Raw genomic sequence first — 13,185 nt, 5'->3', positions numbered from 1 at the left:
TTGTCAAGGCCTCTGTCTGTGACAGCGCTTTGTGGATGACTGGATCTCAGTGCAGAGAGAGAGTCTGTCTAATGAAGACACTACTGCACTAGCTCTGACAAACCTCTCATTGCTACATGTGTATGGGAAAGTACATTTTTACATTGCACAAATTAGACTTAATTAAATTAACAGGCTGGTGAGCCTAGGCAGTTGTAGTAGTGGTAGTCTATTAGAAATATTCATTGTGAGGGGGTGACTTTTTTTGTCCGATTTTTATAATGGTCACTACCATGAAATAATCACCGTATTGTTTACTTATTTTAACAATTAATCAAAAATCGATTACTATACCTGATGCCTTCATTGCTTTTTGACAAATGTCAGTTGAGCGTAGTGTTCATTATTTAAGATTCTGAGAATGTTTAGTTTATTACTTTAACCCCACTGTAGATTCAGTCATGTAAGGTGAAGTATGAGGCTAGCTTGTGTACGTTTTCTTTCTGTATTGATGTTTCACTCCTAGACTATTTAAAGGACGTATTTCCTCTCTGAGGAGGCAGAGCACAACTGGTAAAGACATGGTAATGCATCGGCAGCCACAACTGTTTGCCATCATTTATGATGTTGCTTCCCTGTAGGTCCATATTGATTGCAGCCCGCAGTGATTCCACAAGCGATGCCCGCTTGGTCTGAATGTTTGGTTTCCTAGCAATTTGGCAAAGAAAAACTGTGTTTTCAGTTCTGCCGAATGACTTGGACATCGCTTTGTGATGTCACGTCTGGTGTGCTTGTTGTTTTTAGCAGTGGTCGTTCACAGTTGTGTGAAGTAACAAATGCATTTCTTTTTTCAGTGTGGTTTGCCAGAAAACAGGGTCCGTTTGAACACTCGGTGCGGTGCCCTTTTGACTGTATGTCTGAGGGGATGTGGACACCTGCTCAACAATTAAACTACAGAGGAGAGCAGACATTGCCAAGATAAATATTTGCCCTCCAATTCAAAGTTGTGTTCACGTGTTTGATTTGAGACATGGAGGATATTATGTGTTTGTTCCTGACAGTCAGTTGGCAGTGATGTAAGCTCCGGTTCCCCACACTGAACACCTCTGTTCACTCGAACAGAGTACTCAGAACATAACAGCACTGCTCAGTGACTGTGGAATATTTGGTTGCATGTGAGGTTACTCATAAGGCTAAACATTTGCTGTTCAGGCTACCTCATTTAAATGATGCTGTAGATTTTATTTGTATTTTGCACTTTGACACAGTTCCAATGTTTAGTGTGGCTTATTTGGATTAAATGTTCTTACTAGCTCAAGCAGAGTTACAATGAGTTGTTTGTCTGTATTCAGTCTCTATCCATAAATCTGTAAATAAACAATGTTGGAATTTCTTTGATGTATACATTTTTATTTTCAAGATGTTGAGTTTCCATACAGTTATGTAGCAGTTATGTAGTAAGATAGCAGATGAAATGTAGGAATGTTAGTTACTAGCGTTCAATTGTTGTTTGACATTTTTACTGTTGTGACAATCTCACTTAAAAAAAAATAATTCAGTGCCTAGGATGTTGTGAGAAAGGGTGTGATTTTAACGATGCTCCTAAGCTTCTCTTCCGAGCTCCTGTGTAACCGCAAATATATTTGCCACTGATTTCTTTAAATAGTGCAGATAGAGGTGTTGGTATGCATTGAGGAATTGATCACACATATGTAGTTCAGCTAGGTCTAGGCATACATGTAGATCAGCAAGACATTTCCTGTCCTTATTTTTGGGAGATTGTTTTCCTCTGAAGAAACGGTAACCTCTGAAAGGATATTAGCAGAAAACGTCTTTATTTTTAGAAACCGAAAAGATTATAGACCCTAGAAATGCTTTTAGTTGAACTTGTTTTGTTGATGTTAAAAGCTGGTACAGGATGTTTTTATTAGACTATTCTGAAAAGAAAAGAAGGTTCTGGATCTGACTTTGTTCCTAGGCTGCATCGCAGAGACTACAACGACTACAAAGACCATGGAGACTACAGAGACTACAACAAATAAGACTACAAAGACAGCAGAGACTACAATGACTACAAAGACTACATATACGTCAAAGACTACAGAGACTACAAAGAATACAGAGACTACAACAACTACAAAGACTACAGAGACTACAGAGACTATAGGCAAATGAGTACCAGGTTGTGTGTCAGGCTGCATTTTGAAATGCACATCACAAGAAGGACTGTGACTGACTGTGATCAGTTATTTTTATTTTGTTTTATTGCTAAGGGCTTCATAAAAGTATGCCAACCTAAGACCTCTCTTAGGAGTTAGTCTCCTATATCCAGAGTACCCTTCAAATGTTATTTTAATCAATGAACAAAGAATTGCTTTGATTTCTTCCTAAATACTAAACAGAAGAAAAGTTAAAGGAGGATATCTAATGACTGCCAGACTTGAAAACAGGATAGACAAAGATTTGCACACAGAGCAGTGCCCGTGCCAAGTTAAATCCATATTTAAATCCTCTACTCGACAGACACTGCATGTAAATGAACATTCTTTGGCATAGGTTTATGCAGTGGGGGCACGCCAGAGAGCAAAATCCCACTAGTCAAACTGAAGCATTCATATCTGCATAATGTCTTTGTCTATTTCCTGTTCAATTCTATAATTGAGAACTAGGGTTCTGAAATAATTAGAAGAGGGTCTTTGCCACACACACATGCACAGCTGACAATGTGGCTGTCAATGCAGTGCAGTATGATTCCATGTTAAGTGTGTGACCAGTGTGACCAGTGTGCTGGGTTGCGGAGTGGAGTGGATATATGATGGAGTTTGTTCCAGAGCAGAGCTGCCACAGATGGGGCTCACAGGTCTGCGTGCCATACCTCTGAAGCCTCTCTGTTCCCAGCAGCAGGACATGGGCGCCCTATTCCATAAAACCTGTTACACATCAAACGTGATGAAAGTGATGAATGGTAGGTGAATATCGACTGTATTAAGAGCAGATGAGACCTGGATGAAATACAGACACGTGGAATTGATCTTATAATACATTTGTCAGGCTACAGTAATAGTATGCCTCTGTCTTTTATCTGCTTAACTGTTGGTGTGTGTGTGACCTCAGCTACTGTAGCAGTGTCTCATGACGTTGGTTGTCAGTGATTTGGTGGGTGGTTAAATGGAGCGGCTGACTCATAACAGTAGAAACCACAGAGAGACGGTTCCTTCCTTCCAAGCCAAATGGAACCGATCTGAGTCCCTGGGCCACTTTCTTTCAAACCTTGTTGTCTGTTAGCTTAGAATTGACATCACAGATGTGCATTTAGATATTTCTTCCAGAGATATTAGTAATGCATTCCACATTAGAAATAAGACAAAAAACCTAATTACTCCTCAGAGAAGGACTTCCCTGTGCTGTAGATATAAAAACCCATGTCCTTTTCCCTAACATTTCACCTATCAATAGTAGCCATATTTACCTTCATCAGATTCGATTGAGTGTTTCGCTAGAGAACAAAAATACTCCTGAAGAAACGGCTTAGCACAGAAGAATCAAAAACGACATCAGTGAAAATATATATATATATATATATATTCATAATATAACCAGCACGTTCACACATTTATTTTTGTAGAGAATGCTTAACAAAACGGGTCATGTTGCTATTCCGTAGATGACTATTTTAGCATTATCTCCTCATTTGAAGACAACTCTACCGCTCTGTGTTTGTCTCAATCAGTGTGAAGCATAGTGATATTGTGTTGTCCCTGGCTGGTGTAGCTATATCTGTAGTCGTGTGTAGAGAGAGGACCCTGGAGCCCCAGGCAGGAGCTGGCAGTCAGGACAGAGACTAGAGACTGGAGCTGGTGACAACTAGTGCCCTAAAGAGCCAAGCAGGGTTGCACTACAGTCAGAGCCAAGTGCTACAGCTAGTGTGGAGTACAGCGTTTCCCCCTTTTAGAATGTTATATTATTATGTGTAGTGTTAACATATTGTTTCACTTTTAAAAAGTGTATTGCTAGAGTATGAAGGTGCCATGAGTTGAGTTGAGTTGACTGCTGCATTCTGTGCAGTTCTGCCAGCCTCACATTGGCTGGCCTCTACATTGTCTTTGGCACGGAGTCTAGCCCGCACATTGTGATTGTGTGATGTTGGCCTAGCTCTTTTTCACTGTGGAAAAGTCTACTTCTCCCCTCGCTAAAGGGCCTGTTTGTTCTACTCATGCAAATGCAGATAGCTGGTGTTTAGTGTGTGCACAGCTAGCTGGTGTTTACTGTGTGCCCAGCTTGCTGGTGTTTAGTGTGTTTCCAGATAGCTGGTGTTTAGTGTGTGCCCAGCTAGCTGGTGTTTAGTGTGTGCCCAGCTAGCTGGTGTTTAGTGTGTGGCCAGCTAGCTGGTGTTTAGTGTGTGCCCAGCTAGCTGGTGTTTAGTGTGTGCCCAGCTAGCTGTTGTTTAGTGTGTGCCCAGATAGCTGGTGTTTAGTGTGTGCCCAGCTAGCTGGTGTTTAGTGTGTGCCCAGATAGCTGGTGTTTTAGTGTGTGCCCAGCTAGCTGGTGTTTAGTGTGTGCCCAACTAGCTGGTGTTCAGTGTGTGCCCAGCTAGCTGGTGTTTAGTGTGTGCCCAGATAGCTGGTGTTTAGTGTGTGCCCAGATAGCTGGTGTTTAGTGTGCCCAACTAGCTGGGGTTTAGTGTGTGCCCAGCTAGCTGGTGTTTAGTGTGTGCCCAGCTAGCTGGTGTTTAGTGTGTGCCCAGATAGCTGGTGTTTAGTGTGTGCCCAGATAGCTGGTGTTTAGTGTGTGCCCAGCTAGCTGGTGTTTAGTGTGTGCCCAGATAGCTGGTGTTTAGTGTGTGCCCAGCTAGCTGGTGTTTAGTGTGTGCCCAGATAGCTGGTGTTTAGTGTGTGCCCAGCTAGCTGGTGCTTAGTGTGTGCCCAGATAGCTGGTGTTTAGTGTGTGCCCAGATAGCTGGTGTTTAGTGTGTGCCCAGCTAGCTGGTGTTTAGTGTGTGCCCAGATAGCTGGTGTTTAGTGTGTGCCCAGATAGCTGGTGTTTAGTGTGTGCCCAGATAGCTGGTGTTTAGTGTGCCCAACTAGCTGGGGTTTAGTGTGTGCCCAGCTAGCTGGTGTTTAGTGTGTGCCCAGCTAGCTGGTATTTAGTGTGTGCCCAGATAGCTGGTGTTTAGTGTGTGCCCAGATAGCTGGTGTTTAGTGTGTGCCCAGATAGCTGGTGTTTAGTGTGTGCCCATCTAGCTGGTGTTTAGTGTGTGCCCAGATAGCTGGTGTTTAGTGTGTGCCCAACTAGGTGGTGTTTAGTGTGTGCCCAGCTAGCTGGTGTTTAGTGTGTGCCCAGCTAGCTGGTGTTTAGTGTGTGCCCAGCTAGCTGGTGTTTAGTGTGTGCCCAGATAGCTGGTGTTTAGTGTGTGCCCAGATAGCTGGTGTTTCGTGTGCCCAACTAGCTGGGGTTTAGTGTGTGCCCAGCTAGCTGGTGTTTAGTGTGTGCCCAGCTAGCTGGTGTTTAGTGTGTGCCCAGATAGCTGGTGTTTAGTGTGTGCCCAGATAGCTGGTGTTTAGTGTGTGCCCAGCTAGCTGGTGTTTAGTGTGTGCCCAGCTAGCTGGGGTTTAGTGTGTGCCCAGCTAGCCGGTGTTTAGTGTGTGCCCAGCTAGCTGGTGTTTAGTGTGTGCCCAGATAGCTGGTGTTTAGTGTGTGCCCAGATAGCTGGTGTTTAGTGTGTGCCCAGCTAGCTGGTGTTTAGTGTGTGCCCAGCTAGCTGGTGTTTAGTGTGTGCCCAGATAGCTGGTGTTTAGTGTGTGCCCAGCTAGTTGGTGTTTAGTGTGTGCCCAGCTAGCTGTAGTGTGTGCCCAGATAGCTGGTGTTTAGTGTGTGCCCAGATAGCTGGTGTTTAGTGTGCCCAACTAGCTGGTGTTTAGTGTGTGCCCAGATAGCTGGTGTTTAGTGTGTGCCCAGATAGCTGGTGTTTAGTGTGTGCCCAACTAGCTGGTGTTTAGTGTGTGCCCAGATAGCTGGTGTTTAGTGTGTGCCCAGATAGCTGGTGTTTAGTGTGTGCCCAGATAGCTGGTGTTTAGTGTGTGCCCAGATAGCTGGTGTTTAGTGTGTGCCCAGATAGCTGGTGTTTAGTGTGCCCAACTAGCTGGTGTTTAGTGTGTGCCCAGATAGCTGGTGTTTAGTGTGTGCCCAGATAGCTGGTGTTTAGTGTGTGCCCAACTAGCTGGTGTTTAGTGTGTGCCCAGATAGCTGGTGTTTAGTGTGTGCCCAGATAGCTGGTGTTTAGTGTGTGCCCAGATAGCTGGTGTTTAGTGTGTGCCCAGCCATACGGTCAAGTGGCACGGTTCAGGCAACCGAAGACTTGTGTTTTTTTGTCACTAACATTTAGAAATTTTAAACAAATTAAAGTGGATTACAGGCCCTCTGAGAGTCTGTGTTATGGTTTAAAGGTTTGTTTACTCCCTGCAATAGCTATATTTGATTCATTGTATATACAATTCCTTGAAATCTGATCTGTTATATTTGAGGGCGAAATCAAATGAATGGTATTGCAGTTTTCTGAAGCAGGGTGAAATGACAAAGGGAACAATCAATAACTTGCAAAATGTTGATGTTACTCCCCCTCCTGCAATTATGTAGCTTACATGGGGCCGGGAGTGGAATGCTGTTACCTACAAAACAATATTGGCTCAAACAGCGTGAAGAATCTCAGAATCGTATCTCTTTACTGATCAGGCCCCATAAATGTAATTTCAAAGGTCAGATATTATATTTGTTCATCACATAGCAGATGTTGAATTCATGCAATTGTGTCAACTTTATTGATTTATTTGTTTATCTATTATTTTTTATTTTGCTGTCTTTGGAAACATGGAGTTTTTTAAAATTAGTTTTATGAAGTTTCAGTGCTCAGCTGTTTTGACAGGGCTGGACTATACATCACTGCCAAATCATCCAGCTCTAGTGCTCTGAAGCACATTTTGAGCATGCACACATGCTAAGGAGTGCACATTTTTTTGTCCGTGATTTATGTAAACCAAAATAAATGACGCCGTGAAAATGTGCCTGGCACTCGTAAGGCAGCACAGCCTTTGAATAGAGGTATAACAGATTAGTCACGTTCTTCTACTCTGCTCTGTCTTCTGTCCTCCTGCCAAGAGAATGGCAGCATGCTTGCTCGCCCAGGGACAGACATGACTGTAGATGCACTGTTATGTCTTTTGTTAAACCAGGCCCCTGGAGAACTGAGAGGCCGTTGCTATGAGACATTAGACGTGTGAAATATCTCTGCCCTGTTTGATTAACTGCAGCCTTCGCCTTTTGATTCAGGAGAGATCATAAAGAAATGTTAAAAACAATCACTTTTGGATAGCAATGCAACTTTGCAATTCATCTGTTATATCACATTTTGAATGGTGTCTAATTCAGTTCCTCTAGGGGTACACTGGTTCCTGTCCTGTGCTGTATGGCCCCTCTTTTTCTGTGTTTGTTTATATGTGTAACCTGTCACTCCAGCTCTGTCTAACTGTTAAATGTCTGTGTGTGTTCTTGTGAGATTAGAGAGAGTCTGTTTGTGTGTGTGTGTGTGTGTGTGTGTTGGTAAGGAGTCTGGGGACACTGTGCTGATGGAGTTGTGCATCTCTTCTTCTGACAGGTATGGATGAGAGGCCGAGCCAGGCATCGTCCTCCTGGGCCCCAGGTGGCCAGTCGTCCAGTCCCTCCTACGAGTCCTCCAGGGTAAGAATACCGTCCCACTCACTCTCCGTGCACTCCCTCACCTCACTCCTCTGTCTCCCTCACCTCACTCCTCTGTCTCTCTCACCTCACTCCTCTTTCTCCCTCACCTCACTCCTCTGTCTCCCTCACCTCACTCCTCTGTCTCTCTCACCTCACTCCTCTGTCTCCCTCACCTCACTCCTCTGTCTCCCTCACCTCACTCCTCTGTCTCCCTCACCTCACTCCTCTGTCTCCCTCACCTCACTCCTCTGTCTCCCTCACCTCACTCCTCTGTCTCCCTCACCTCACTCCTCTGTCTCTCTCACCTCACTCCTCTGTCTCCCTCACCTCACTCCTCTGTCTCCCTCTGCCTGGCCTTTCTGCACCACATCATTTAACACTAAGTACATCAACGTGTTACATTCACAGCTCACTGCAGAGGCAGGGAGGGGAAGAGCACCAGTCATGTTGTGTGACCTGTAATTGGCATAATTTTCTTTTCCAGTATGACCTAATTGCATGGCACCAATATCCTCTTAAGTGATGGGTTTAAATATGTTGTCATTTGCATTGGATTATTTGCGCTAATCTGAAATATTAAGCATTTGTCAGGGGAAGCTGATTAATGTTGTATGCTTTGGAATTTCTGAATTGGGGAAAATTACTCCACCATTTGGAGATCTGTGCCAATATTAGGATTTAAGGTGCAAACTATATTTATGGTAGTGGACATAAATGGAAATATTGTTTGTTTTGGTTGATTGAAATTATAACTGTGACTAATGTTTATATTAGGTTATGAATATTCCTTAGAAATGATTTCAGTACCAGCAACGAGTGATTCATTCATTCTTTCCATTAGGATATCCAGACTCATATGAATATTTTGACCGTAATTCAAATGTTATTTCTGATACATGATTAGTTGCGTTGAATTTATCATGCATCATGCAAAGAGATAAAAAATAGAATGATGCGTGACATGAAATCATACCACAACTGGTTCGTATGGCATTTCTGTTCAAAGTGTGAATATATATTCTGTGTCTCTGTATTTGTTGTTTGTCTCCTACACCATGGTGGTTCTGGGTGCCCTGTATGAATTTCATTTAACGTCAATCTCCTGTCACTTTCCATCAGAAATCAGTTAAATGTCAGGTCTGCTCGGCCCGCATTACCTTGTTTATTTTCCAATGCCCTTCCCGAATGAACCTCTACAGGCTATGGTTCCATCGGCTGCCTGATCCGAATTATAAGATGTAGACGTTTGAGATATCTTTGCTTTAGGTGCATATAAATCAGCGTTTCTGACATTGCAAGGGGCGGGCATCAGTAAGCAGACAGCTGTTTGTGCCTCCATACTGCACATATGCACACAAACATGGAAACACACACACACACACACACACACACACACACACACACACACACACACACACACACACACACACACACACACACACACACACACACACACACACACACACACACACACACACACACTTCCACATACATTCACACACACTTCCACATACATTCACACATTCCTTCACACATACCTTCACACAGATACGCACGGATGCACACACAAATACCAGAGAGCCAGAGAGATGGGGTTGTTTGTCCAGGTTTTACAGGTGTTTTATCAATGTGATTACTCATGTAGGCCAGAGAAGAAGACTTGCTCTGAAATCACCATTCTCCTAATAGGGGATGGTATTTCTTCTAGTTTCTCTGTACAGCAAATTGCAGGGTTCTCTTAATTTACACCTTATACCAAACCATTTCTTTTGTTATTGGCAGCGCATGCTATTTGGGAGATTTTGTAGACATAATTGAGAGTGAGTATGGACACCAAATTGATGGTGAAAGGCAACTATACACTGCCTGGTGTCCAGCCTGTCAAAGGTTCATCCGGATGACTTTGACCAAAGAGAATGGAGCCAATCTCTTTAATCCCCAGGCACATTTGATCTCTGCCTGCACCAGTACATCTGTCCATTCATCACTCTGTCTGTCCGTACAGACCATGGTGTGCTATATCTTTGTCCCTCTGCTCCCCCACACTCCTGCGCCATATTCACTTTGAAGCAGTGTACCTAAAATGCAGTTACAATGTTCACTAGCAATGTGCTGAGTGCACAGATAAATAGCCTGCAGCAGAACACATGCATAGATACTCTCTAGGTGTTGAGTACTACTTGGTTCTTATCCAGAGGTATTTATAGCACAATGGTGCTTATTCCCAAATAAGAGGAAGGACATCCTCTGATTTTGAGATGTGGTTTAGATCTTCATCTGAGATTTGATTTGGAAAGACAGGGAGTATTAGGTCAAGCAGTGTCATGACTTCTGGCGAAGTCGGTTCCTCTCCTTGTTCGGGCGGCGTTCGGCGGTCGACCTCACTGGTCTTCTAGCCATCGCCGATCCAGCTTTCATTTTCCATTTGTTTTGTCCTGGTTTTCATTCCCTCATTACTTGTCGTGTATATAACCCTCTGTTCCCCCCCCATGTCTGTGTGTGAAATTGTTTATTGTCAGGTTGGTACGCTTCCGGCTGATGTATGCCGGGTTTTGTTTTTTGTACCAGTGCTTTGTGGCAGCTGGTACTTTGTACTTGGTTGTGTGTACTTTCTGCTGCCTCACTTGTTCTTTGGGCATTTGTTTTTATGACGCGGTTGCATCCTGTTTTAATAATTGCCTGAGTAAAGTGCTTTGTCCACTCATCTCTGCTCTCCTGCGCCTGACTTCGATGCACCAGCTACACCCACCCCTTGACAAGCAGTGTGTTTGGCCCAGCCGGAAGACAGGGAGGAGTCTAGGAACAGAACCCTTTAAATCCATTAAACAGTAGACAAGCACTTATCTACAGTTCAGCTTTTGTCTCAAAAATCGTATTTCCCTAATTCTCACTGTAATGTTTCATAAATTGTGTTCAGCAACTCATACTAAGCAAGGTTTCTCAGAAGAAACGCTTTTCAGAAAAGCGGGTTTCTATTATTCAAAGAGTTCAGTGTAGTGTGTCTGTCCGAGTGGGGCCTGCTTGGGTGCTTCAAGATAGCAGTGTATGATTAGTGGACTGTGAACAGACTACAGCCCTCCGTGCTGACCTTGGCTTCCAGCCAACAAACGTATCATGGGCAGTTGTGGCTGCAGGCCAGCCGCCTGACAGCCGGAGCTGTGCCCACCGCCAATGCAGGAGGCACCCGCAGCCCGCATGCCCCAGCCCTGCCGCGACACTCACCCTGCACACGTCCATCACGCCCGTATCATGCCTCCCCAAGCCACCGCGGCGCAGCCACACATTCACCTGGGACGCCACACTCCATCTAGGAGATGACTTTTTAAACTCTGTGGCGAGGGATAGGGGCAAGGCAGGAGCTGTGGCCTGCATGCTTAAGTAGTGATTTGACAGTTATGTAGCCGGCGGTAACTGGCCCCGTTGGTCGCAGTGACAGCATGTGTTAGTGTCAGGGCCGACGTAGCCGAGCAGTGTTTGTAAATGATGAGGGTTCTGTGATTGATGATCTAATGGTCCCAGAGGAGCAGACACAGGGTGGGCTGGGTAGTGTGATCTCACCCTGACCATTATCCCCTCTGCCTTTCTTCTCTCTGGTCCTCCCTACCTGCCCCTCCTCGCTGGCCTTTTCCAGCTCTGTGGCAGCTGTCTCCACCAGGGAAGAAAAGACCAGGAGGAAATAGAGGACTGAGATGTCCAGATTAAGTCGTTCATTACTTACTACTCTTTGTTTTATTTGGTTAAATGTCAGTTGAAACACACCTGGGGGATTTGATTTGTAGTACAGGAGAGGTTTGTATGGGTTGTTGTTGCCTGCCTGTGTGTGTGTATTTGTGTATTTGTGTGTGTGTGTGTGTGTGTGTGTGTGTGTGTGTGTGTGTGTGTGTGTGTGTGTGTTTGTGTGTGTGTTTCGGAGCCTCTCACAGGGGTGGTGTTATTAGTGAGTCCGTTCATGGCGTGATTAACGGAGAGCGCGGCCTGGCAGGAACACAATGGGGAATCTCTGTGGATTCCCTCGACACAGCACAACACTCCACTGCCTTTGAAATTACTCCATCACCGTCTGCTCACAAAAAAGATGGATAACAAGATTTCCTTTTTTTACTGTATGTTGAATGCAGAGGGTACGAGTTGGGCGAAAAAAGCTCTATAGAAATTCTCGTCCAGTGCTGCTCGGTCCCTCCGGTGGGAGTTAATGTAGTTTGGAGGGACGCATTTGACTGGAGCGCAGGAGGATTTTCACAGGGCCTGGGATTAGCACTGCTACAGAGTATATTTTATTGCAGGGGACCCTGAGTTTTCAAAGACCATACTGTGACCGATATTTAGACCTAAGCTCCTGAAGCTGATAACTGTCATGAAAGACCGCAGGAGAAAAAGGCCATTTTTTAAGCTGCAGGTACCGTGGTAGGATGGAGGGCGGCAGTTTTCCCCATCATAGAATATAATACCCTGTTATTAAATGTTTTACATTAAAATCATTATTGTCACAGTATATAGAGGTTTTTAATTATCGTAAGTGAGTGAGATTTGTTTTCATTCAAAAAAACAAAGCCGCAAATGTGTTGCGTTTAGTGTAAATGTTGGTTGGCAACGTTTTGAGACTTGCTGTCTTTAGCTAAACAAATACACCACCTAGAACGTTTTTATGGGGGAAACATTTTAAAACTGATCCTGGAAATGGGTATTGCGTTTTATGAGAGGTTTGCTAGAATCTCTTGGACTGGTTCATGACCACCTCTTGTAGGGCATTGGAAGATGAATCCCTGCAATTACGCCTTAGAATTGACACAAGTCACTGATGCTGTTATGTATCCATTTGGACTAAGGGTTTTTCCTAATTGTTTTCATCCATATGTGAATGTGCTTGTTTGTGCATCATGCATGTTCTGATCCATGTAATGTATGTACAATTAACATGTCAACATGTCTTCTCTCAAAAAGCCCACTGCCTCTTCAGATCCACAGAATTACATGTGCATCATTAACCTTGTATTTTCTAATCCTGAAACATGTGGCAAATGCTTTAACAGGCTGATCAGGGTTCTGTTTTACTGCTTTTACAATCAGTCAGATTTTAATGACAGAAAGGAGAAAAATGTACAGTTTCAGGGGACAGTTGACCAATTGTGCTCTCCTTCCTCAGTAATTAGTGTACTGTCATAGCACTCAATTAGCCAAGCAGCCTAATAATGTGTTTAATACTCTGATCTCTCCCCCCAGGGTTTGGCAGACAGCCCTCATTATGGTGATCACATGAGTGGCAGTCGATTAGTGTCCCATGAAGGATTGTCCCAGACACCTTTTATGAACTCCAGCATAATGGGTAAGTAGGTGCTTCTCAACACCTCACCCCTCACATGCCAAAAGGTCTCAGAGATCCATTTTATAAAAAAAAAAAAATCCCTTTAGCCCTGTGTGGACAAGGCATGTCACGCATCTGGAAGTGGCAGCCCCCACAGCCCCGCTAGGTCGGGT

The 13,185-nt window shown here is 44.2% G+C and overlaps 1 protein-coding gene across 5 annotated transcripts in view; it reads left to right on the top strand.

The window, feature by feature from the left end:
* LOC109887933 (transcription factor 12-like) overlaps positions 1-13,185 on the top strand; it is a 95,956-nt gene that overhangs the window by 12,864 nt on the left and 69,907 nt on the right. For all 5 annotated transcript variants that reach the window (XM_031811441.1, XM_031811403.1, XM_031811411.1 and 2 more), the window contains exons 4-5: positions 7,628-7,710; positions 12,931-13,033. In XM_031811441.1, coding sequence (XP_031667301.1) covers positions 7,628-7,710; positions 12,931-13,033 — 186 coding nt within the window. The remainder of the gene's footprint in view (positions 1-7,627; positions 7,711-12,930; positions 13,034-13,185) is intronic.

The sequence above is a fragment of the Oncorhynchus kisutch genome, linkage group LG3 (assembly GCF_002021735.2).
Source record: "Oncorhynchus kisutch isolate 150728-3 linkage group LG3, Okis_V2, whole genome shotgun sequence".
Lineage (NCBI taxonomy): Eukaryota > Metazoa > Chordata > Actinopteri > Salmoniformes > Salmonidae > Oncorhynchus > Oncorhynchus kisutch.
Note: the sequence above shows the minus strand (reverse complement) of the source record. Positions and strands in the feature narration are given on the sequence as shown.